This window comes from Opisthocomus hoazin, chromosome 9 (assembly GCF_030867145.1).
Source record: "Opisthocomus hoazin isolate bOpiHoa1 chromosome 9, bOpiHoa1.hap1, whole genome shotgun sequence".
Classification (NCBI taxonomy): Eukaryota; Metazoa; Chordata; class Aves; order Opisthocomiformes; family Opisthocomidae; genus Opisthocomus; species Opisthocomus hoazin.
Genome location: NC_134422.1, coordinates 17,480,168 through 17,506,049, shown reverse-complemented (window position 1 = coordinate 17,506,049; position 25,882 = coordinate 17,480,168). Strand labels below are relative to the sequence as shown.

At 54.4% G+C, this 25,882-nt stretch overlaps 1 protein-coding gene across 1 annotated transcript; it reads left to right on the top strand.

Moving 5' to 3' along the window:
- The first annotated feature begins 533 nt into the window (after positions 1-533).
- IGFBP5 (insulin like growth factor binding protein 5) lies at positions 534-25,882 on the top strand. The gene is made up of 4 exons (XM_075430355.1): positions 534-1,842; positions 20,375-20,601; positions 20,777-20,896; positions 21,296-25,882. Exons 1-4 carry the CDS (start codon positions 1,512-1,514, stop codon positions 21,425-21,427), a joined length of 810 nt encoding a protein of 269 aa, XP_075286470.1. The 5' UTR covers positions 534-1,511; the 3' UTR covers positions 21,428-25,882.

Genomic DNA, 25,882 nt, shown 5'->3' with positions numbered 1-25,882 from the left:
GCTGGGACGGCATGGGCACCGGCCCCCCACCCCCCCGAGGGTCCCCAGCACGGCAGCGGGTGAGGGGCCCGGCCCCACCATCACAAGGGACAGCGCGCAGGATCAGGCCCTCCCAGCATAACCGCCCCTCCCTCCCCAAACTCAGAGCCCTGACCTCTCCCTCCCAGACTCCCTGCAGCCCAGGCTGCCGTGCAACCCAATTGCAATCACCTTTTTTTTTTTTTTTGCTTAAACCGTGAAGATCTGAACTTCCACCCCCCCATCCCCCCTCCGGCTTCCCCTTCCCCCTCCCCCTCCCCTTGTCTCTCATAATATTATCCTTGATGACTGCGCGGGGTTTGAAGCCCAGAAGTCAGGAGCTGTGCACCCACCCCCACCCGCTGCAGCGTGCACTGATAGGGCCCTGGCTGCTGGCACCCAGTCAAGCTGAGGTGTCATTGGGATCTCAAATTGCAGCTAGGGGCTGGCAGGCAGCCAGAGGCAGCCTATTTAAAAGACAGCCTGTTCTGCAGTATTCAGTCTCTTTAGAAACTTCTCCAGGGGAAAAGTGTTGGGAGATCTACAAAGTGGATTTTTTTTCTCTCTCTTTTTTTTTTTTTTCTTTCTCCCCCTTCCCCCTGCTTTTTACCGCTCCTCTGCAGACTTTGCAACAAAACACTCCAACTTTGCAGGAAACTTTTTTTTTTTCCTTTTTTGGCCTTTTTTTTTTTCCCCACTTTTTTTGCCTTTGCAAATCTTGGAAGAGGAAAGCGGGAGGGTTGAACAGAGCCGATCGAAACACAACTTTGCTTCATACCAAGCTTCCCAGCAGCTCGCTGCGTCGGGAGAGACTTTTTTCTCCTCCTGCAGAAGAAGAGAGGGAAGGGGAGCTTTGCATCCCCTCTTCCTTCTCCTGCCGTCCCCCCCCTCCCGTTCCTGACTGCTTTGATGCAATAAGAGCAGGACACTGGTTTTCAAGGAACTTTGCTCCCTTCCCAACCTGCCTCCTCCCAGCCCTTCGGGAAGAGAGAGTGTGCCTGCGCGTGAGTGTGTGAAGCCGCCGTCCCACCTCCCCAAACCCCCTGCTCCCCGCGCCTCCCCCTTGCAACCTGTAGGCTGCGCAGCCCCCGCGGGCTTTCCTCCCTCTCCCCCCTCCCTTCCTCCCTCCCCCTCTCTTTTTGCTCTCCCGCGGATCGCGGTGCGGATCCCCCCGTTCGAGGCGAGAAAAAGCTGAAAGGAGGAGAAAAAGGAAGAGGAGGGAAAAGAAAGAAAGAAAGGAAAAAAAAGAGAAAAAGCAAACCTAAGGCGCTCCCCCTCTCCCAACGCCTAAAGAAAAGCAGGAGGGTCCCGCACCCCGAGAATAAACCCCAGAGCGGGGCGCCTGCGAGCTTTTTCCTTTTTGATTTTTTTTTCCCCCCTTCTTTTTTTGCCCCCGAAGGGGCAAGCGGAAAGCAAGCGCCTCCCCCCCCCCCCCCCCCCCCCATCCTCCGGCGGCAGCCCCCCGCGCCGCGCCCCGCAGCCTCCCCGCCGCGATGCTGCTGCGGCTCCTGGTGCTGCTGGGCGCCTGCCCGGGGCTGTCGCGGTGCCTGGGCTCCTTCGTGCAGTGCGAGCCCTGCGACGGCAAGGCCCTGTCCCTCTGCCCGCCGCCGCCCCTCGGCTGCGAGCTGGTGAAGGAGCCGGGCTGCGGCTGCTGCCTCACCTGCGCCCTGCCCGCCGGGCAGCCCTGCGGCGTCTACACCGAGCGCTGCGCCCGCGGGCTCCGCTGCCTCCCGCGGCAGGGCGAGGAGAAGCCGCTGCACGCCCTGCTCCACGGCACCGCCGTCTGCCTCAGCGAGAAGAGCTACCGCGAGCAAGCCAAGGCCGGTGAGTCAGACCCGCTTCCCCCGGGCCCCCCTGGCTGCCGGGGGATTCTCCCGGCCCCCCCCCCAATGCTGCTTTTCCTTTGCCGCCCCTCCGCCTGCTGCTTCCACCCCGCCGCCGTCTCCCGGCTGCTCGCCCCCCTCCCCCCCTTTCCGGGTGCTCTTCCGTGCCCCCTCCGCTCGCTTTGCCGCCTTTCCGGCTCCCTTTCCATCTTTCCGCTTCGCTTTTCTACTGCCTCCCGCTGGCTGCTCTTCCCTGTGTGTCTCTCCCCCCCCCCCCCCCGGCTGCTTTCCCATCCTTCCGGCTGCTTTTCTGCCTTCCCAGGTGCTCTTCCGTGCCCCTGTTTGCTTTTCCGCCTTCCCGGCTACTTTTCCATCTTTCTGCCCGCTTTTTCATCCCCACCCTCTCCAGCTGCTCTTCCACCTCCCCACTCCCGCCCGCCGTGTGCTTTTCTGCCCTCCCGGCTTCTCTTCAGTTCCCCTCCACGACCACCAGCTGCTTTTCAGTCTTTCTGGCTACTTTTCCACCTGATTTTTCTCTCTCACACACATACACACACCCCTGCTGCTTTTCCGTGTCTCCAACTATCTCCCCATTCCTTCCCCTCCCCACCCCCTCCACTGGCAGCTTTTCCAAGTCCCCAGTTGCTTTCCCACTGCTTCTCCACCACCACCACTTCCACTGGCTGCTCTGCCACCCCCTGTTGCTTTTCCACCTTTCCAGCTATTTTTCCATCTTTCTGGATGCTCTTCCGTGCCCCCCCCCCCCCCCCAGCTGCTTTTACATCTGTGTGGGGACTCTTCCATCTCCCTAGCTGTTCTTCCATGCCCCCCGCCGCTTTTCCCACCCTTCTTTCCATCCATGCCCTGGTCAAACCTCCTGTTGCATCATCTCACGGCCTCCCCCACCCCCGCTTCCATCATCACCTCTGGGTTGTCCCATCCCAATGGAAAGCTTTTCTTCCCCCACCTCCCAGATGCACCCTCTTAGCCACAGCTGCATCCCAGTCCTTCCCCAGTTGTATCCTTTACATTTTTCCTGCATTGCTGTCTTTGCCTTCTCCCTGCTCCCTTTCTCTCACCATATCCTCCACCTTGCCCTGGGGCCCGAGCTGGCCTCTGCAGCTTGAGATACAGGGGAGGGCAGGGCACTTCCTTGCACCCGTCTGCCCCATCCCCAAAGCCCTCGCTCCCCCCGCCCAGGTTTGTGGCTCAGCCCCTGCCCGTCTCCTCGCGAGCGTTGCAGCCTGCTCTTCCTGGCTGCCCGCTCCTGGATGTCTTTGCCTGGCGATGGGTGTTCGCCCAGGATGCTGCAGGTGCGATCGGGGCAGGGAATCTGTGAAAGCAAAGGAGAACGATGGCATTGCTAATAGTGGGGAAGAACAGGTTAAAAGCAAGCACGGAGGCTGGCGTGGAAGCAGCAGTGCAAAGCCAGGCTCCTGAAATGTTTGCACCTTGCACGTGACAAAAGCACGAAAGCAAGCGCTCCTTCGCCTTGGCACGTGTTAAACTCCCATTTCTGGATCCCGCAGCTCGCGCGAGGACGCTTTCCCCATAGTCTTCCAAACACATCTGTATTTCTGCCATGGCTTGAAGGGGAGGCAGGGAGGATGTCTGCGTGTCCAGGGGACCGGGGAACCACTTGGCAAAAAAAACCCGAGAAGCAAGCCCCTCACTTTTTTTTTGGTCCATGAAAAAGTCGATTTTGCTTGTTAGCGAGCTTCTGCTTATACCCGCGCAAGGGGACTCCGTTTCTCCTTCCTAGCACCTAATAAATCTTGATGCTTTTATTATTTTTCCCCTTTGCTGTTTGCAGGCAGTGCTTGTGTTGCTACGCTCCGGCCTTCAGAGCAAAACCAAATTCTGTCTGCATAACTTCCCCCTCACCCCCAAAATGACAACAAACATCCAAGCTCCCCTAAAATTGGCCAGAAACAGCAAAGCTGATCTTGGTTTTCTGAAGGGGAGCTGGGAGGGGACCTGCGCAGGGAGCGGAGGGTGAAGCCAGGCGCCGCGTTCCTGCCGCGGAGCCCAGGAAGCCGGGCAATAACCTGCTGGCAGCGGAGCTATGCGAAGTATCCCGGAGCACGTCATCCCTGGTGTTTATTTACTCTGCGCGTGTGTGTGCGCGGCCGGGGGCCGGCAGCGTGGTCGGGGAGGCAAAGCCATGCAGCCAGAGCCAAACGCAGTGGCGGCTGGGAGAGTGGGGCCGAGGGGGCCCTGCGCAGACTGAAGGCACCCGAGAAAGCTTCGGCGCTTGGCTCCCAGCGTGAATCTCCTTGCGTTCCACCTGCCTTGCTCTTAAGGAGGGAACTGGTCCTTTAGCAGGTGCTTTGCGTGAGAACTTTGGCCCGTCCCCTCCTAATATCGCTGCTCTTGGTTTGCTGGGGATGGGGAGCACCTGTTCAGCGAACAGGGAGAGGGATAGGAAAGAGGTTGCAGGTTTGTTGCAAAACCACCCTCCCAGCACCACCTACACTTCCAGTTCGGACTCCCCGAGTGCCGCAGGGGGCTCTTTTTGGCAGGTTTTGTTCGCAGACGGGAGATGAGCCTGGATCGGAAGGGCTGCTGCGGGAAGCCGCGGGAGACCGGCAGGCTGCTCTTGAGATTTGTGTGATTGCAAAAAAGAAATAAAAAAATAAATCAGGAATTCCTGAGGATGGGAGAAGAAAAAAACTCTCTTGGCGTTCGACTAGTAGCATGTGAGAACAAAGTATATTTTCATAGGCGTGTTTCTAAGCAACGGGGCAAGGAGAGAAATGAAGTTTGACTTGAACTTTCTGGCCTCTGCCAGTTTGGCCAGCAGTGCAGGGACCATGCACTGGAGAAGCTGGCTTGGTCCTCCCATCTATCAATGACCAAAATTGGCCCTGAGCTGCGAACCACTGAGAAAGAATCAGCACTCCGCAAAATAAACTATGTGGCAGCAGCAAGGACCGGATCAGGCTGCATTTCTATCTATTTCTGCTCTTGCGCTGGCCGGGTTTAAAATCGCAGATGCTTTCCTCCTTATAGTCGAGGGGGAGACGCAACAAGCGGTATTGCAAGAGCCCAGCCTGGGAGGCCGGGCTTGGCTCTCCTCTAGGCCAGATGTCTTGCCTGGGGACAAGGTGCTCCAGATACCGTGCCTCAGTTTCCTCATCCATAAGCTGGGCACAGCGCCGGAGCAACGCCGGAGCAACGCCGGAGCTGCTGGGCAGGATGTGCTCCTGGCTTGCTGAGAGGTCGGAAATGAAAGCAAGCGTGGTATTAAAGGGCTTTGGTAAGGCTCGCTTTAAGTAGATGGATGTGTAGGTCCTGACGGGACCGTCCCTGCAGTCTTTCCTGGCACAACAGCCAGACACTGTCCTTTACCGAAAGTCAAACATCATGGCTGTAATTGACTGTTCCTGGTAAAAAACCATGAATGAGCTTCATTTATGGCACAGGCTGCAGGATTCTGGGTTTTCTCTGTTTTGTTTAGGTTTCCTTTGAAATACACCATGTCTTGCCATTTTTCTCCCCCGTGCTCCCGCCAGACTTCCTCCTGCTGAGACAGCAAGGTCAGGCCCAGCGCCGGGGAGCGGAGGGCACAAATTGGAGCCTGCTGCCCTGAAAAGGCTCGTGGAAAAACAAAGGTTGTCAAATATTTCCTTCTCCTCTCTCATTCCTGCTCTCTTTCTAGAAAGCGAGCAAGACTTGGCAAGTTTCCTCACGAAACCGTGAGCCAACGATAACCAGGAGGGGAAAGGGGGGGGGCGGTGCAGAATGTAGCCCTAAGAAAATCGTCTTTGCTGCGTCAGCTGGAAGGAGGCGGAGGAGGAGTGCTGCCGAGCCCGAGTTTCCTGCGGCTCATGTTCGGTGCAGTCCTTTATCCCTCCCCGACACGTTCCCCGCCACTCTGCCTCTCCTTCCCGTGCTCTCCTGCTCCCCGTCCGGGGATGCGGGGCTTTGGGGGCGAGCGGTGGGGATGTGGCGTGGCTGGTGGGCAGCCCCGCGCCGAGGTCCGGGGTGAGGGCGAGGGTTAGGGCCGGGGTCGTGGGAATGGGGTGCTTGGGACGCGCTGGGTCGCGAACATGTGTCGCTCGGGGAGGGACCCGGCTGGCATGAGCGGCAGGTCCTTTGTGCGAAGCTGCTCCCGAGCTGTCAAGGCGAAAGCTAGTAGCAACAGGCCTGCAAAGCCTCGGGTCCAAAACAGGAAAATCTCCATTTTTCTTTTGATCTGAATGTTTAACAATAACAATATATTAAAAAAAAAAAAAAAGAGGGTGAAATCCATCAGGTGCCAGCAAGAGAGCCAGGTTTCTGCTATGCATGTGTACAGAGGAGGGAGGGATGGGGTGGTTCAAACAGGAAAGGAGGGGCCTTGGCTGGAAAGATTTTTCGGCAGCCTGGTTTCTAAGGAAGGAGGGAGAATATTAAGTAGTTGATCCAAGTGAAATTCCTGCTGGGTGCCAGCAGAGTTCACCGGAGAAAAGACGTGGCTCTGTGCGTGCATGCGTGCAGGAGTGACAGAGCTGGTCCTGAGCTCCCGTGCACGGCTGTCAGCCTGGACCCGCTCCAGGACAGAGGGACCCCCTCCAGAGCCCGCACCGCCGTGGAGAATGGGGGCTGGCCTGGAATGGGAGCCTCGGCAAACCCGGGGGATGCTGGAGGAAGGCTGCGTGCCTCCTCGTGTCAGTGTTGAAGCCCCAGCATCCTGTGCCCAGATGGCTGTGGCGGCTTTGGTCAGTGGCGTGAGCGGGGTTGTGTGCGACGGCAGGCGTGCGCCTGGCTGCGGGGTGAGGTGTCCCCTCAGGCTCGGAAGAAGAGGGTAGGAGAGCTCGGGTACGTTTTGTGCCAGGGTTGGGACGGCCCCCGGTTTCTGTTGGTCACGTAGCTTGGCACATGTGTGTCAGGGCAGCCAGGGAGGAAGGAGAGGAGGAGAAGCGGTGAGCGGACGCTGCCTCGCACGAAGCGCAGAGCTCTGCTTCCTCCTAATGTCCGCTCCAAGCTTTACCCATGCTGGATCGAAAGGCGTCGCAGATGTAGGAGCGGCTGCGGGAGCTGCTGTGGCAGTGGCGGTTCCCAGCACTCTTCACCCAAACTGGAAAGCCTGGGAGCAGTCTGGGAGGGGGGGGCAGGAACCACAGCCCCCCTGGGGCTCACCGCTCTCTGCTCAGCGGGGTGAGCTTCTGAGGACAGTTGCAGCTCATCTCACCTGTGCTAAGTCACAGGGGAGATAAAAGGGCCCGGGGCATGGCAAATCCTGCCTATTTTTTTACCAAGGACTTAGTAGTGCAAATTCGAGGTCAGATACGATAAAAAGCAGATTTTGGCTGGAATGCATCTGCCCCTCCACATGGGCTGCAGAGCAGCAGGATGAATATGCACAGGAAAGATATGTATGTGAACATACGACACATGTACGCGTGTTCACATGCCCACGCATGCCTGCACAGACATTTGGTGTATGTGAACACACGCACGGAGCATTTTTGTCTCTGGGGGTAGAATGGTTTCCAGGCAGCACACACAAACCTCTCAGAGGTGCAGTGGTTCTGCTTATGACTGGCACACCGGTACGTTGCCATCAAGATCAGATATTGGGGTACAGACCCACCTACCCTATCCATCGACCGAGGCCTGAAAAATGAGGTGCAGCAGGTGAGCATATGAAACAAGGGGAGGCAAGGAAGGAGATAGAGGCAAGATATTCCTCCCAGCCAGCTGTGTGGATCCAAACTTACCCCCCGTGCTTCGAGGTGGGTTACGTTTTCTGGGTAGACGAAGTCTACTTTAGTTAAATACCCCGAGATGTCGGGGGAGATATTGCAGTGGAGGTGCAGATAGGCTGTGGCTTGCAGAGGCCAGCCAGCCCACCTGCCAGAGTGGAGGATGTGTGCGTGGGGCCGTGGTGCCTGGTGGCATCAGTGGAGGAGATGGTGCCAGGGGCACTGAGGGTGCTGGGACCCTGCAAATTTCTCTTTGCCTCGGCAGCAACAACTGACCTTTGGGAAAGCGGGAAAGAAGAACTGATTTGGGAGAAGATGGCAAATTTGCTGAGAGGTGGCAAGCTGAGGGCAGGAGAAACAACCTCCAGCGTTGAGGAGGAGGAAGCAGCAGGACCTGAAGACATGGTGCATGCAGAGGTGAAAGGTGATCCAAAGAGTTTGGCCTAGGTGAACTCACTGGCAGCCAGCATAATAACCACCTAGGCATTTGTAAGGAGATTTTTTACAAGGGAAAAGATAGATATTATCTGTTTATCCTCAGGACAGGTGTAGCCAAAAGCATGAGGAGGCTCTGCTGGCAAGGAGGAGGGGGATATCTGCCCCACCATCCTGGGATTCCCTAAGACCTGGACTCGCTGGGTCGATTTAGCAGGAGCCTCCGTGCTGGGTCTCCCCAGGGTGATGTGCAGGGCTGCCTGTGGGTCGCAGAGTGGGGTGGCAGCTGTGCCAGTGCTCCCGGGCCCCAGGGCTGCCTGTCTGAGATCACTGGGCACGGGTCAGGCTTGACACCTCGGCCCATCCTGGAAGGGTCGCACCACATCTGGTGATGAAGGAGTGACATCCCCCATCCCCTCGCCACTCAGCCACCATGAGACACTCTCTATTCCGTCAGCTGTGTAGCCAAGGCAACTCTCAGCGAGATGTTGTTTTTGAGGTGGCTCTTTGATGCTAGTGATCTGAGGGGACCCCTTAGTGTTTATGTCAATCCACTGCTCACAGTTAATCCCAGCAGGAGCCAGCATAATGTGTTTGCAGAAATTTGGGACTCTCGGTGGTTTGATGTGGGCAAATTTGCTCTCAAAGAAGCCATTTCTTGGCATGTTTTGGTGGGTCTCCTGTCTGGTTATGATGTTTTCAGGACAAGTGTGCTAACTGCCCATCAGTCCGTGTCTTTTAACCATCAGCTTCTGGCTGGGAAACCACACTTACCTTAAACTATGCCTGCAGGAAGGTCCCGGCCTCCCCTGGCTGCAGAGTGGCTTTGGTCAACAGGCTAAACCTTGAGGAGGCATCTTAAATTTATGCCTGTGGAGTCAGTGGGCATTTCTTCTGTGTGTACGCATAAAGCCTTGCTCTCGCTATTGCCCGCATTCTCCAGACCCCTCTGATAGTCCCATAATTTTTCCCCATGCCTCACCCAGTGGTTCTGCCTCTTGCATGCAGGATGTGGGAGTGGGGAGTCAATACCCCCCACAGAAACCGGCACATCATTCCCTATTAGCCTGGCAGGGCTTGATCCTGCCAGATGCTGAGCACCTTTCCTCTAGGTCCAGAGCATCACAGGCTTTTGGGCACCTAATCCTCTCTGTGGGAGCCAGCTACCTCAGTCCTCTAAGGACTGTGAGGCCAAAGCGGAAGATGCTGTTGGCTTGGGTAGGATTGGAAAGCTCTTAGCAGCTTTTTGCCTTGAGGGCTGCTACTGCAGTTTGGTTTGTTTGCTTGTTGGATGGACACAGCTGGCTCACTGAGGGAGGTAATTGTTATGTTGATGGCGATAACTGGTCTGGTTGCTGTTTAAGGGCAAGGAGGTAATCCTGACAGGTACCTAAGGAAATGATCCCCTAGCTACACAAGACAGGCAGTGTATCTTAAAGGTAACTTTGGGGGCGAAGTTGGCCAGGAGTCGTAATTCTATTTTTAGAAAACCAGTAGAAATATTTTCTTTTTTCCAAATTCAGATGGGATTCATCCTCAGAAGACAATTCAGTCAACAGACTGATTTATTATTCATGCTTACGAAATCAGATGTTATGCGTTGGACTAATGATGAAAATCTGGTAATTAAATAAGCCAGTGAACAGCTATGGAACCTGGCTTCCACTTTTTAATTTAAAGGAGATGCTGGAGAAGGAAAAAAGTTGTATTAGGAAGGGACTGCATGCCTTATACCAGTCCAGCAGTCAATTATTGTGCTGCCACAGCCAGATGTATGTCTTAAAGTATCTTCATAAATGTCTAAATAAAAAGTGACATACAGTCACTCTGCCTTCACTTGTGACTCCTGCTTTCCTGAAGAAATAGCAGAAATGAGTGAAATTTTACTGCATCATTTCATAACCATTCAGTTATTTGGTTTTGTAATAGCAGAGGCGGCTTGAGGTTGCAGGAAAACAACAAAGTGCAACGGGGATTTATCATTCCAGAAAGGCTCCAGACCACTGTCTGTAGCAGAGAGTGATCAGTTGTCTTTCTTGGAGTTTCAGACCCCCACAATGGAGGTCTGCACCCTTTGCTCCGTCAATGGACCTGTGATATTTTTTTAACATTGAAAAGCATCTTTGCATCCTGTTGGACCAAAGGGAATTGGTTAGTGTAAGCAGTGGTACAGTGCAGGGTGGGAAATGTCTAGGAGAGGCAAGGATCAAGCTTGGGAATTTTCTGTTTGTCAATATTGTCAGAGTGTGAACATCAAACTTCTGGTACTTTTTTGTGGTACTCCTTAGGTGGACTGAGAGATTAAATAATGGCCAGACCTACTCCAGGCAAAGCCTTTCTAAGAGAAGGAGCCATTAAGAAAGTAGAACGGAGTCCTGAGGGCACAGGTGGAAATCCCATCACTCGGAGCTTGTAAAAATCAGGTTGGATGGTACATGTGATGATGTGTCATCTGGTGCTGACACAGAGATGAGCAATGGATGATCTCACAGATCTTTTCCATCTGGTTTAAGGCAGAGCTGTGAAAGTCAGGCTGGAGGCCTAGAAATTAATCCAGGCTAGGATGGACATTGCAATCACAGCTGCACACCTGAAATATTTGTGGTGTTGGACCAGTTCTCATCCAGGACCCGACACAGGTGCATCTCCATACTCCACTTGATGTGCCTTCACCTCTCCTTGGGGCGAGCAGAGGGGCTGGCTTTCTTGGCTCTTCCAGTTGCTGGCTGCTGCTGAGGCTGACAGAGACCATCAATAACATAAGTGGGGATGGGTCTTTTGATGGAGACCACCAGCTTCCAGTGGGAGCAGCATCTCCTGGGTTCAGTTCCAGTAGGCTCAATATGAAAATAAATCACATGCAAAACCCTGACTAAAAGGCAGAAGCTTTCTTCAGCCACAAGCAGGCCAGAGAGCTAAGCATAAACAGCAGTGGCTATGTGTTTGGTAGGACATCCTCTTCTCAGGATCATCTCCTTTAATACAGAGTTTTCCCCTTAACTGCGCAGTGTTCTTAGCGTAAAATGCTGCGAAATCCACAGTGATATCACAGCTTTTGATAGCCACCAGCAACACTCTTCTTGGTTATGGTTCTGTTTCTGAGGCCTTCTTAGCACCTGGCTCAGCTATGGTTTGCAACGTTTGGGTTTCAGTGATTAAAATAGCAGCAGCATCCTGGCAGTGTCCTGCTTTCAAGTCCAGGTTTCCTGACATCTCGAGTATATTGACACCAACCTTCAGCTGAGTTTTAGAGACAGGTTTCCCCTAGTCCAGAAGGGCAAAGCTACCTACTCTTTCTCCCTAGTGACATTTCCTCCGTCCCTGCTGTTGAGCAACCTGCGTCCAAAACAGTCTCTCTTGTCCCCTTCTTTCTTGTACGATAAAGATAGTTGATGGCTGCTATTAGGGTTCTCTTCCAACCCATCACACCTTCTTCATTCCTAAGCACACAGCAAGATTTTTTTCAAATGATCTCTGGTGGCCGGATGAGCAGTTCACATCCTTTTGTTTTCATTTCGAAGACCTTAAAGCATGTATGTTTTCTAGGTAGGGTTTTCCTCTCTTTTTGCCACAGATAAGCCCCATGGAGAAACTGCTGGTAAACGACTCGATGCTTGTCAGGAGCTGCTCCAGATTTCCCTCACTTTTACTGTCAGTTAGGCAGAGTCTGTTATGCAGTCTTCTTCCCTGAGTTTTCCTTCTTTGCTCTTTTCTGCTCTTAGTTCCTTGGCAGCCTGGTGGGGTTTTTGCCGCCTTTATTACAACCAATGGAATCTGCCACTAGGGTGGATTTGTTGGAAAAGATGCAAGACTAAGAAAGACTGAATGATTTCATCCTTTCCAGGAAGGAAAAATATGTCTTGGTCACTATGATATTGCAAGATGATTTATTTAGATTTCTCTGGGTCATTCTTCAACTCATCTCTCAGCTTCTTCTGCAGTTTCAGCATATGGAATGGGGAACATATGCAGCCTCCAGATGATGTGAAGGAAATATGTTTTATCTTCCTATCATCAGTGCATCAGCAACAGGAGCTTCTTGATGTAAATCTAATCCTGAAATACTTCCTTCCCCTCCACTTGCCAGTTCAGTTCCCTGGAAAATAACTTAGTTCAGGAAATGTCAGGCTGATACAAGCAGCTATGTAGAAACAGAGTGCCTGCAATTTTGCAAGATGGTGCACACTGGCATAATTTAATTGCAGTGGATGGATGTTTGTTCATCATCTTACTGGAGGGAGAAACTCTGGAAAGTTTTCCAGCTCTTTTACGGATTAGACACTTTGGCTTCTTTCTTGCACAGAAATGATTTTCACTGGGATCAGAGTCTCTGGCCATGCTGCCTGTTGACCCAGACCTTCACCTGGACTTGGTGTGTCTCGTACATGCATTGCAAACTCCCAAACCTGTGTTGAGAACTGATCGTAGCCAGATTTGGGGACCTATCTGAAGAGGAAGAGACAGATCAAAGGCAACATCTCTCAGTGAGCCCCAGTCCTTGCTTGTACATCCCAGGTCAGAACCTGCCCAGCCCACCAACTGGTGCCCAAGCTTGGCTCTTCCAGCACAGCATGGATGCTTGGAGTCTGCTGAACAGCTAGCAATGAGTAGGGATGGAGCTTACATCGTGGAGCTCCCCATGTCTAAACCTGCTTTGCTCCTTGCTCTAGACAGTTGCTCCCAGGGAGGTTTTTTTTTGTGGCTGCAGCAAGGAAGGGCAGCTCAGGAAAGTATCATTTGGCACACAGCAACACAGCTCCTTCTTTATGCTTCCAGTTCCCATAGCTGTACCTCTCCCACCTCCTCAGCACTTGCTGGCGCTGCGGAGAAGCGGTGCTGACCCAGAGATCCGTACCTACAGATAGGCCCTGCGCTTCCAGAGCAGACCAAAACATGAGCTGGTTCCCTTGAGAGCTCCTTTCCCACATGCTGAGCTGCGTTTCTCCCCCATCCAGCTCTGTATGAGGACAGCGAGGTCATCAGGACGATGATCTCCCTTTCCCATGAGTCCTCTGCGAACCTGGGGGCAGCCCAAGCACCTGATATTCACGCTCTGCAGGTGAGCCCTGGCTGATGCAGCAGAATCTGCATCCACAGGTTTCTGCTGAGGAGACATTAATCTCCTGAGAAAGAGCTGGTCTTCCAGGCTAGTTCAGCAAAGCCCAAACAATAACTTAAAAACAGAAAAAAGGCCACAGTATAGCATATCCCTCTGCCATCCATCCCTGCTCTCTGAGACTTTTCCTGAGCTGTTCCCAAGCATCCTCCCTGCTCTTGGCTTAATAAAATGGAGATAAGTCTTAACCTAGAGTTGAGTCCTTCCAGCCCTTTGGCTGCTTTTCCATCTCTTCTCTGAGCTTGGTCCCACTGACCCGTATCCTTCTCTTAAAAGGTGTCTCTGAGGGTCAAGAAATTGAGGTCCCAGCAACTTTCACCATGCTGTCGCAGGGTTATAAGGTACTGGAATACCCCAGAGCTCTGTTCGACAAGCTTGCATGGCTTTTGGGCCATGGCCTAATTGATCTCTGATCATACGTCTTTGGTAGGGGGCTGGGCATGGTGGGGCAGAGTGGGTGTTTTTTGTGCGTGCTTCACGTTGCTTTGACTGCTGAAGACTTCCTTCCACACTCTGCAAATCACAAAGGTGACTTGATGCCTTTGGCAGCTGTTGAGGTACCTAATTCCCAGTGAAGGAAATAGGGTCTGGGTTTTGTTACCACTGCTCCTGTTCCTGTAAAACAGTTTGGCGCTGCTGCCCATGACAGCTGCATCATAGGCTGCAAGGGGACCAGTGCTGAAGACGTGGTAGGATTTATCTTTCTTAACTTCGGTCCTTTGGAGGCCTAAGTGAGACCATTGGAGTCACAGGAAGAGAGACTGGAGCTTCCAGAGATATGTTGTTCCACACTAAAATCCGTGCTCAAGCCAAATGATGGGGCAGGTCACAATTTGGAGGGTGCAGCATCTCTGCAATGACTTAGACATGGAGTTTAGCCATCCAGCAGAGCCCGAACACCTCTGTGTTAGTGGACAGGCGTTATTTGACACGGATCTGTCGTAAATGCTTGTTGTTCACTGCTGGGAGCAGGGCTGCTGTTTTTCTGTCCTTCTCAGTGTGTGGTGTCTCCTCCCAGTCTCTCTTCGCCTGTGAGCATCGCCAGCGTGCTCCCCCGCCAGTCCCCACCAGACCGATCGCGCCAGCCTGCCGCCGAGTCCCCACCAAAGCACAAAAGTTCGTCGAAAGTCCAAGGCACATCGCAGCTGGCTCTCCAGCAGCCAACGCCCTGGGCTAGTGGAGGGACTGGCCGGAGCCTGCACCCCAGCCCTGGCTGCTCCCGCTCCGGTGGGTGCCAGACGGCCTCGGGCTGGGCGGCCGCCTGAGATCACCGCCTGACTTCACCGGGGCGGTGGTCCGGAGCAGTGACCCCGGCCCCGGGCATCGCGCCTGGGATGGCTCGGCTGCCCACCCCTGTGGGGCCGTGCATGGGGCTGGGGGGTGTTCGCCACCACGCTGGGGGGGTTGTGCCTGTGACGGGAACGTAAATGAGCTGTTCTTCGTTAGGGTGGTGAAAGCTCCCTTCTGTCTGGGCTGATCCCAGCAGCCTCCGGGGAGCTCAGGAATGCTTCTGCTCAGTTGTGCTCTACAGCTGCCAAAGGGCACGAGATGAGGTGACCCTCCTCGCTCTGCATCGCTCACCTGCCTGCATTATCCCTTCCCTGCCTGCATTATCCCTTCCCTGCCTGCGTTATCCCTTCCCTGCCTGCATTATCCCTTCCCTGCCTGTATTTCGAGAGTGCAGACGCAGCATATGTCCCTCCGGGAGGGAGGGATTTTTATTCATGGTCACAGGTGCAAGTCCTGGCTGGGGAGCAACTTGCCTGCCCATCCCAGGAGGTTTCGGCATAGGTCAGGCACGTCCCCTCCTCTGGAGTGGGGGCAAGCGGGGAGGGCCGTAGGGGAAAATGCACAATGAGGGTTTTTACCAGCCAGGGACCTGAGCACAGACTTCCTGTAAAAGATCCAATCTGGAGGAGAGTAGGTACATCTCTAACATGATTTGCAAGTGCAAAAGCTGTTTTCAGGGACAGCACTGACATTCCTTCTCTCCCAGCCACAGGGAGCCCAGGGAAGCTATTTTACGTTTCCCAGCAAGAACCAGTATTGTAAGGGATGGGGGAGAAAGGAGAAATGGGAGGGCCCCATCCCTCTGGCAGCTACAGGGAAGAAGACAAACATTGATTTCAGCAATGATTGCCTCTGCCTGCGTGTGCGTGTAAAGTCCAGCAAGAAGAGTTAAGCAGCCGGTGTGGGGCTGGGCAGACAATGGAGCTGCCGTAGGTAGGAGTCTGCAGCTGTTTGTGCCCGGGAGCTGTTGTTATGGGTGAAGCTTGGAGGGAGTGTCCAGATCTGGCTCTGGTTAGCACTCTGGGGTCCCGATCCGTGGGAACTGCGGAAAAATCCCTCTCTCTCTCCCCTAGCCTCTCCCATAAATTTTTTCCCTTCTCCATCGCCAGCGTCGGCTGCCTAGGTGTCTGATCCCAAAATGTGGTCCATCCCCAAAAAAGGAAAGCCAAAGTGTCAGAGGTCACCCAGCCTGGTTTGGAAAATGCCATGTTCTTGTAAGTGGCGATGGGACAGAAACTGGGGTCCTCCAAAGACAGCTGCCACCAGTACCCAAAATCACAAGGAGCCCGTTGGAAAAGCAGGGTGGGGGTCACTCGTGAAGTCCTGCAGCTGAGGTAATTCCCTTCATGGAGGTAAATCCTCCTCCCGTGGAGAGCAGTGACATTGTGCACTGTTGTGCTGCCCTGTGTAGTGGGAGACGCTGCTCTCTGAGCAGTGATGTTTCAGCCCTGGGTACTGCAAGCCTTAATTTCCATCTTGCAATGAGCACCTCTGAACAGAGAGGGGCGAGTCTGGGGACAAAGGAGGGACTGGGGAGCTTCTCAAGGTCTCCACCAGTGACATTTGCTGTTGTTCCTAGGCTAGAGGTTTAACTGGGATCGCCGTTAAGTCTTTCTCCGACACCTTGCTGCTGAAGTGATGTATTATGCTAGTGCTCATGCTATAAATAATAATAATCATGATAATAATCAAGAGGGCTGTGTAGCAAGGTTGTGCTGCGGTTGTGCTTGTCCTTAGGTGCACGTGGCTTTTTTTGGGGTATTTGAACAGAACAGCAAGTCCTCTGGCAGTGGGCTGTGGATGTAACGAGCACAGATCATTAGCAGCAGCCGTCAAGAGATACTTTTCCTACCTTCCTGCCAGAAACCGTTGAAAATGTGTTATGAAAATGCAAGTCTCCGAGCCGTTTGGAACAAGCTTCCTGCTGCGCTCTGCAGTGTCAGCAGGCAGGGAGGCGGCGTTCCCGCGCACCCTGCACCCACGTGCGAGCCCACCCACCCATCCTGGGGGGTCCTCACACGTGTCCAGAATGCCTGAAGCACAGAAGCACCCAGGCTGGGGATTGGCTCAGGGGCACAAGGTGCACGGGCTGCGATGGGTGGTATCTGTCCAGGACAGCAGGCAGCCGGACGGGAGCAATTTGCGGTTTCTCAGAAACAGTGCCTGGTATTTTGCTACTCTATGTCTCCTCTGTAGGGACAGGGTGAAAGGGTTGGAAATGGCTCCTGCTCCGGAGCTGCTTCTGCCCAGCACGGAGTGGGGAGAGGGCACTAAGCCCTCAGCCCTGGGGCAGAGGACAGCCCGCACTCTGCGATGGTTATTTTCTGCCTGCCAGGGCTCATGGGAGCCTGCATGGATTAGGTCATCAACAGCACAGTCCTTCTGGCCTGACCTGTGGCAGGAGCACCTCCAGATGCTCACCCCTCTTTTCCTGGGTCCTCCATGGGCACCACAGCGTCAGACCGGACACGGAGCCATGGAGTGGCTCTGAGTTGAGTTCAGTCTCTTGCCTTGTCTTCAGGGTCAACATCCCCTTGAGCTGGCTACAGCTCAGGTCTCACCTGGGCTAGCCAGCCATCCTCGGCTTGGCCAGCAATGTCATTCTGTGTGGCCAGCGAGCCTGGGACCTCCGCTGAGAGGGGTCACCTCCTCCTGAGGAGTGGGGAGAAGGGATGGAGACATGAGAGCCACCCACCTCCTGCTATCCCACTGTCCTCTGGCTGGAGACACAGTGAGTAGGGCCTTCCTCCCTATGCCTCATGCCCATAGCTGAAATGCAGAAATGTGGCGTATCTGAATATGTCTGAAACCCAGCTGTCAGGTTGGCAAGGAGGGTGGGAGCAGGCGGGAAGGGGCTGCGCAGCAGCCCAGATCCTGACATCGAGGGAGGGGGAACTCCAGCCACCTTCCTGAGTCTCCAACAGCCACAGTAAGGGCTCATTCAGGGAAATCGGGCGTTGCTTCTGCCAGCATCTCCTCGGGAGCAGAGGTGCCGCGATGCCGGATGGAGGTGAACGGACGAGCTGCTGGGTGAGGATGGGCAGGTGGGTGCAGGGGCTCTGGAGGTGCTGCCTGGGTGCTGCCTGCCCCGGCTCTGCTTTCCCATCTTGCGCTGGCACCAGGAAGGTCCCTCACCAGCTGCCCAGAGCTTGTCAGGAGCTCGTGTGTCAGAGACCTCTGCCCTTCAGTTTGTCAGAATTGTCTTGTTAGTATCAAATTAGGGAACAGGTAGTCAAATGCGTGAGCAGGGACTGCTTCAGCCTTGTTGCTGAAGGAAATCAGGCTATAAAAAACATCAGAGGGTGGAGGAAAGGGATCTCTCCAAGGCATCCATGGGGTTCTCGCTGGGAAATAAAGACCCAAGCTAGACACCGCTGCTGAGCAGCAAACGGAGGAGTCCCACCACAGCCATCGCTTGTGTTCCTACTTGAAGGGGGACCTGTGTGTGCCGGGGAGGGTTCAGGGGGTCAGTTCCAGGTGCTTTTTTGGCCCTGCAAGAAGGGCTAGACTCAGGCTGGGAGCTGGGCAGCTTTTGGTGCATGCCAGCCCTTGACTCCCTCTGCAGAGCACTGGGCTCCCGTGGCTCCCATCTCCCCTTCCCCAAAGGGCTCCACGTTAGTGTCCAGCTCCCAGCCCACTCTGGCTTGCTGGCAGTTTGCAGGAAGCAGAGAAATCAGGTGTTTGCAATGGCTGAAGCTACTGACCATATGAGCAGACTGAGCCACTGCAAACACCCATTGCACCACGAGTCCTGGGGACTGGACACCCCGTGCTGTTTTCCTGACTGAACCGTCCCTGCCTTGTCCCATTTGCTTGTTATTTTAGGTTTGCCCATGTAGCTGTGCCTCTTGTATTTATTATTGCAGAGGTAATGAGCTGTGCTCCTCTTGTGTTACTGTAGGGTTGCCTGCGCTGGTGTGAATCCTCCCCTCCCCTTAATTACCGTAGGGCAGCCCAGGGAGATGCCCTGGCTCTGCTGTGTCCAGCCCTGGCAGTCAGCGCCAGAGGGGATTCCTGGGACGGATCACGGCGTGTTTCATTGCCCTGGAAGGGCTTAGTCACTGCGGATGTCTCCGATCTCCTTTCGGAACTCAGATTGCCACAACATCTTTGTGGCAAAGGATGCTCTTCTACTGCGCCTGGTACAGTGTCATTTCCTCAGGGGCAAGACCGTTCCCAATTTAATCAATCTCTTCCCTATCCCTTGTTTGTCATTCCCCTATAATAGAGGAGCCCCAGCCTGTTGGGGGGCTTAGAGTCCTGCAGCAAGAAAAAAACCCCAAACATAAGAGCATCATGGGGCAAAATGGCAAGAGGATGCTGTCCTGGGGATAGGCGTGAGTCCTGGGGGTGGTGCATGGGGTCATTTATGTTGCTGTGGGTAGTTAAGAGGGTGCTGAGTCTGGGATGCTGACCCAGCTCTGTTCTTGTGGAAAGAGAGGGGAAAAAAGGGGCTGCTTTAATAAATAAGTGGCTGTGGAAAACTTTCCAGTTTTGCTGGGAGAGGACAGGTCTGCCTTGGCAAGGAGGAAGAGGAGACCGGTGCCTGTGGCAGGCCTGGGTGCCCAGCCACCAGCCTGTCCCCTTAGCCACCTCCGAGGCCACCCCGCAGGGGGTGTGACGGACCAGAGGTGCCATCTGCAATGAGCGGCGCATCCGTCCCCCCTCGCCGGGCATCCCCAAGGCAGCCTGTTAGGGCAGAGCCATCCTCCTCTTCCTGGGCTGCGTCTGGGCTCCTGCCAGTAGCCAGTCTGCATCGAGACTCCCGTTTGCCTTGTTGGGAGGGGGTTTATCCATTTTTATTTTCATCCTGAGCCTTTTTCTTTTGTCCCAACAGTGATGTAGCAAGGAAGGGCAAAATTGGTGCCCTGCTGTCTTCACCGTAGGGTTGCAGGAAGGGACGAGCTGGATTCACTGACGTTGAAGCTGCAGGAGACACGGTGCAGGGAGGGATTTCAACCTCTCTGATGCTGCCTCTTCTACTGCAGAGGGCTTCCCCGTGCCCGCCCGCCAGCCCCAGCAGAAACCTGGCATCAGCGCAGGACTGCTGGGAACCAGGGACTGGGAGACTGGGAGCCTCAGGAGCTTTAAACTGTATTCAAATTTAGTCCAGAAATAACCCTTTTTCACTCCAGTGGCTGTACTAAATGTCACAAGTCATCTAAGTTTAGACTGTCACCAGCTCTCTCCTATATATAACCGTGCAGGGCTCCTGACTGCATCCTGCCGGCACAGGTCACGCTGGGGCGATCTGAGGGGTCTACAGGAAGGCGACTGCTGTGGACAGAGCCTAAACGGTTGCCATCGGTGCCATTGGTGGCAGCTACAGTCAGGCAGCACCACTCGGCAGCGTTAACCTGGGCTTTGCCGGCTGTTCAGTGCATGCCAGCGGACGGGGGTTGGTTCAGTCAGGTGAGCGTGGAGCTGTGAGCTGAGGATCGTGGAGATCCCAGCATTTGTTGCTGCTGAAGTGTCTGCCCAACCATGTGGTGGCTTTGCTGTGAGATTGACCTTGGCTTCGGAGTTGACTCATCTTCGAGCATCCCTGGCTTTTGCTCTTGCATCTGCAAGGCAGGGTGGGGTGTGAATTTGTCACTTAATCCTCTGGCCATGGCTAAAGAGGGCCGCCTTTGCCACATTTTATGTGTCACCTAGTCCTTTCTGGGTGTGGGATGGCACTCCCACCTGTCCTTCTCCAGTGACACACTGCAAAAAATGGTGGCCTTGTATGTAGGAGCCTATCCTGACCCCCAAGTCCTCCATGCCCTCAGACACACTCCTGTCCTGAGCTTAGGGGTCACACAGAAGCAATGCCGCGTCCCACACAGTGGGGTAAAGCCAGGGCTGTAGGCAGCATCTGGGAGAGGGATTTCTTTGGTCATTTGTTACCATCCTGCCTGGTGCAAAGATGTCCTCTGGGGTTGGGCAGGAGAGTCTCAGTGCAAAAGCAAGCCCCAGTCAGCTCATGGAGACCTGATGGTTTGGTACCCCTTCCTTTCCAGAACGGGAGTCCCGAGAACACGAGGAGCCGACCACGTCAGAGATGACAGAGGAGACCTACCCGCCCAAGGCTTACCGGCCCAAGCACGGGCGCCTCTCCGAGCTCAAGGCTGAGGCCCTGAAGAAGGACCGCCGGAAGAAGCTGACCCTGGCCAAGTTCGTGGGCATGGCCGAGAACACGGCTCACCCCCGCGTCGTCATCCCTGAGCTCCGGCAAGAGTTCGAGCTGGTGGGTGCCTTCGCCTTCCCCCGCAGGGCTCCTGCGGGCCGGGGGCTGTGGGAGGGCTTTGACCCCTGGGGAGCGGGTGCTGGTGGGGGGGGACAGGGGACCCGGGGGCATTTGCAACTGAAGGCTTGCTGTGGGGCTCTCCCCTCCTCATGCTCCACCTTCTCCCTGTTCGCAGGGCCCCTGCCGCAGGCACATGGAGGCATCCCTGCAGGAGCTCAAGAGCAGCCAGAGGATGGTCCCCCGCGCCGTCCATCTCCCCAACTGCGACCGGAAAGGCTTCTACAAGAGGAAGCAGGTAAGAAGAGCCCCACGGAGGGATGCTTCCCACCCAGGGAGGGTCCTCTGCCCTGGATGGAAAGGATGGAGGATTCTTGTCTGCTTGCCTGGTGGGGAGGATGCTGTGAGCATCTCCAGGCATGTTGGGTGGTGGGTGGCCTTGCTGATGGCTCCAAGTGCTGTCTGGCCTGAGGCGAGCATCTCGAAGGAGCTGGTGTGGGAGGAGGAAAAGTCAGAGAGCCCTGGGCTGGGGTAGCACTTGGGGTGGAGATGTGCCGAAAGCAGAGAGCAGAAGCTGCGTCCTACCCAGGGGACTGCATGGCTGGGGTGAAAGGGGCAAAGTGCAGGACTGGTCCTGAGGGAACCATGTGGCGGCCGGTAACCAGCCCCTGATCTCTGCCCTTGGATGTCTCCCCAGTGCAAGCCCTCCCGAGGCCGGAAGCGTGGGTTGTGTTGGTGTGTGGACAAATATGGCATGAAGCTGCCGGGGACCGACTACCTGAGTGGAGACCTGCAGTGCCACGCGTTCGACAGCAGCAACGTGGAGTGAAGTCGCATCCCCTCCCTCCGCCCCATCACTACCTACCCAGGCTCCCTTCCACCCTCCCCTCTGCACCTCCCTGCGCCCCAGGACTCCGATTCCTTTCATCTCATGTAAGAAGAAAAAAAGAAAGGAAAAGAGAAAGGAAGGAAAAGGAAAAAAAAAAGAGAAAGGGAAAGAAAGGAGTATAGAAAGGAAAGGCAAAAAGAAAGAAAAGAAAGGAAAAGGAAAAAATAGAAAAGAGAAAAGAGAAAAAAAAGGAAATAGAAAAGAAAAAAGAAAAGAAAAGAAAAGAAAAGAAAAGAAAAGAAAAGAAAAGAAAAGAAAAGAAAAGAAAAGAAAAGAAAAGAAAAGAAAAGAAAAGAAAAGAAAAGAAAAGAAAAGAAAAGAAAAGAGAAAAGAAAAGAGAAAAGAAAAGAGAAAAGAGGAAAGAAAAGAGGAAAGAAAAGGAAAAGAAGAAAAGAGAAAGGAGAGAAAAGAAGAAAAAAGAAGAAAAAAAAGAAACGAGAAAACAATCCCTGAAGAAACTGAGGACTCGGAATCTACAGCAGCCTCTTGACAATAAGGACTCAGCAAGGAAAGGACAGAGCCAGAGACAAACCAGCTGCGGCCACTCCGCCGTCCCGTGCCTCTCCCCAATGCCGCCTGCACCCCCCTGCCGCGAGCAGAGGCTACCCCAATGTAGGAAGCTCTTCAAGTTGGTGATTTTCCAGTATGGGTTTCGGGCAGGTTAATTTTTCCTTTTTTTTTCTTCTTTTTCTGGGTTAGCCAGTTGTTTTCTAAAGGGTCTCAAGAGAAAACCTTGCGGCCACCAGCATTGCCGGTCCTCGCTGCGGTCCTCCGGAGTCTCCTCCCACATCGCTGGGACTCACTTGAGTCGATTTGATTTCACTTCAGTCTCAAATGACCGCCCCAGATCCAGGCAGATTTCAACACGTCAGGAGGAGAAGTGGGACTGCTGGCTTCGTGTCTGGAGATGAGCCGGGGAGGGAAACACAGCTCCTGCAATGGCACAAATACCCCCCCCAAAATATCTGTGGACTTCGAAAAGAAATAATCCAAAAAGGAAAGATACCCTTCTCCGTCCAGTTTCTCTCGAACGAGAGGTCAAAAATCTTTTGGGAAAAGCGGAACTCTGACCGTTGTCCGTCCAGGTGTGGAAGCGTTTGTGTGTGTGTGCGAGCGTGTGTGTGCACGGACGTGGCTTTTCTTCCTCGCACAACTTCGCCTCAAAACCTGCAATCTGGAGGGCTTAACTGTAAGCAGGGGGAGAGATGCTGCGCCCTCCCAAAGAAGAATCATAACCTGCCAGACTAAGCACGGGAGCAGAGTTACAGAGGAGCATCGGTGCCTGTGGGATCAGGGCCCCGCCGACGCCGAGGGCTGCACCCGAGTCAACCCTGCAGCTACTCCATCGCTGTCCAGACTGAAGCATCCCTACGTGGGGACAGGGGAATCAGGGCCAAAACTCTTCACCACCCCTCGCTGCCATGAGGAAGACCAGCTATGGAGATTTTTATTTTATTTTATTTTTTTCACAGCCAAAAGAGTGGTTTGCTCCAGGGGAGGAAAAAAAACCACAAAACAAACCTACATTTTGTTTTGTCTTGGATTTTTGCTAAGGCTGGTTTATGGCCTCTCTCATGGGTAGGAAAACACCGGTCTCCATCCTTTCACGTTGAGGATACTGCTCGTGTTGCCACGGCTGATTCCCGCCACCCTGCAGTGAGATCCTGCGACGGGCCCTCGCGTTTAACCCAGGATGCAGTTCCTTGTTGAGTGATAGCAGCCACCACACTGTGGAGACCCACTGCCTCAGGCGTGCTGGGACAGCCCTCAGCTGCCTTCCTGACTGTTTTGTTGTTTTTATTTTTGATGTTCGATTTTGGGACTGTTGCCTCTTATTTCCCCATGACAAGGGTCTCCAGGATGTTGGTGCTGGGAGGAGATCCTGCAGTGAAGGGAAAGGGAAGGAAAGCGAGCCGTGGGGTCTGGGTGCCGCGATCCCAGTGGGCAAACATACACCCAACTGGGGACCACATCCCACCACTGTGGCTGGAGCTGGCAGCCAGCACTGCCCTAAGGACACAGCCGGTCTCACGGGGAAGGTTTCTGCACCCCCGAAGCCCCTTTGAGCGTGACAGACCTGGGCGGGGAGGAAGGGGGGTCTGTAGCACCACAGAGTCCCTGGCAGCAGGGATGGGACAAGCGGGTTTCCGCGCCAAGGGGCTCGGCGGAGGCTCCTCTCCATCACGGACTGGGCACCCTCGTAGCCTCCCATGACATGGCATCATTCCCCCAAGCACCCCGTGGGCCCCCCACCAGGACGTGTGCCCCGATCAAGGGCAGGACTGGACACCCCACGGTTATTTCCTCCAGAGTTACGGTGGGGGCGAGTTTCGCTGATGGACTTCCACAGAGACATGGTGGGGCATGTTTGGAGCTGTGGGTGAGGTGTCTTCCCTTGCTGAAAATGGGGTGCCACTAAAAGCAGATCTGTCCCCCCAAAAACCCGCAGGAGCGAGGTGACCCCTGGGTTGCTGGAGGGGTGCTGGGGCTGAGGGAGGGACCCCTCAGGATCTGTGGGCTGATGAAGCAGGCGCGGTTTGTCCAGGGTGGGAGGCTAATGGTGCGGTGAAGGTGGGGTGAAGAATGGGGTGAAGAAGGCAGGTGGAGGAGGAGGAGGAGCCTGTGCTCACCCCAAGGGCCACAGGTTGCCATTGTTGCCGGTGTCTCCCGTCTCCTCTGCTCACCGATCCCTGTGCAAAACCTCCTGATGTTATAGGCCAGTACCACCTTCCCCAGGACCCTTCTCTCCTTCTATCTATCTCCCTCTTTCTTGCTTTTTTGTTTGTTTGTTTGTTTTGTTGTTTGATTTCCCAAAACTTGAAAGCCTTTGGCTGCAGCGAAAGGAGACGTGCTGCCGGGGAGGGATGGGAGCGGGCAGAGGGACGGCAGCTCCCCATGGACCTTGTCTTTCGGGGCTGATGCTTTTGCAGGGTGAGGGTCAGCTTATGGGGCCCAGTGGTCTCGTGACCTGGCCACCACGGTGACACTGGGAGGGGGACACAAGATGCCTCCCTGACCTCCCCCTACAGAGGGAGTCTCAGCCGTGGCCTCGGGAGCCCAGAGCACCAAAATCCATCCCGCACAGCCTCTGTTCCCCCTGAACGTCCAGCGCCGGCATGGCACTGCTTGTCCTGTCACCACCAACCTGTGGGGATGAGGAGGAGGAGGAGGAGGCAAGGAGGGGGCCCTCGCCCCACTCCAGACCACCTCAGCTCCTGGGACAGGGCACCTAGTGACCCCCCGGCCGCCCACTCCCTCGAGGATCCCTGGCAGGACGAGGCCGTTTGCAGGCTGCACTAATATTTAGGACCGGGGTTGGGCTGGGGGCGAGAGCGGCTTCAGGAGGGGTTGGCAGCCCCCCGGGGTGGCAATGAAGAGGTGCTCCCGTTCTCAGCGCCCAGCGGCATGGCATGCCTTTGCGTTTTAGGTGAGAAAACAAAAAGGGGCAGATTTGGGAGCTAGGGAGGGTTGGGTGAGCAGTGGCGGGGGACGAGGCACGTGGGGAGTTGCTGGGGCAATTTGTGCATTGGGGGAGGCGTGAGGCTCGGGGGTCTCCGGCCTCAGTGTTTGCACCGGGCCCGCACCGTACCAGGGGTGCTGGCTGGGAAGGAGAGGACAAGGACGGCGCAGGGGTCAGGACAGCCCTTCCACCACGTCTCCCCGGGGCTACCCCTTGTCTGTACTGCAGTGGACTTTGAAAACCACTAGTACAAGAGCATTTTGCACTATTTCTCTGCTCTCTCCCCCCCTACTCTTTTTCTTCTCATTCCCCATGAAAACTCTTTCGTTGTTGGGGTTTTTCTGTTGGTTTTTTTTTTCCCGAACGGAGTATTGTATATTTAAGGACTGACAGTTCACCTCACTTCCAGATCACTGTCCTGGCCCTGGCTAGGAGCCCTGCCTACTGTGCCCCCCCCGCCCCCCCAGCCCTGCCAGCCCCCCCACTGCCACCGGGACAGACATCACCGCGCATGTTACCCACCGTTGTAACACAGTTGTTAAAACACACCAGATTCCGAGTTTCCTGCCTGGTTTTTATCTTTAAGCAATACTCACTACACATTTTACGGTAGCTTTTTATAGCTTTACATACATACGGTAGCTCTGTTGTTTCGTTTTGTTTAGTTTTTGTTGTTTTTTTTTTTTTCCAGTAAACAAGAAATACTCATAATCTTACTGGTGGGAAAAAAAAAAAGCAGTTTGTGAAAAACTGACAATGGAAGAAGAGCTTAATGCTCTGTTTAGCATTTTGTACTTAAAAAAAAGAATCTCACATTTTATTAAAAAGTGAAGATTGCTGTATACTATTTATTCAACTTATAATTTATGTTACTCTTTGATCTTTGTCTTTTCTCATGACAAAGCATTTATTTAATAAAGTTATGCATTCAGTTA

Coding starts and splice junctions, on each gene's coding strand:
- IGFBP5 (XM_075430355.1), top strand. CDS start 1,512: ATGCTGCTGCGGCTCCTGGTGCTGCTGGGCGCCTGCCCGGGGCTGTCG. Junction 1,843..20,374: donor CCGCGAGCAAGCCAAGGCCG/GTGAGTCAGACC, acceptor CTTCCTTTCCAG/AACGGGAGTCCCGAGAACAC. Junction 20,602..20,776: donor TCCGGCAAGAGTTCGAGCTG/GTGGGTGCCTTC, acceptor CCCTGTTCGCAG/GGCCCCTGCCGCAGGCACAT.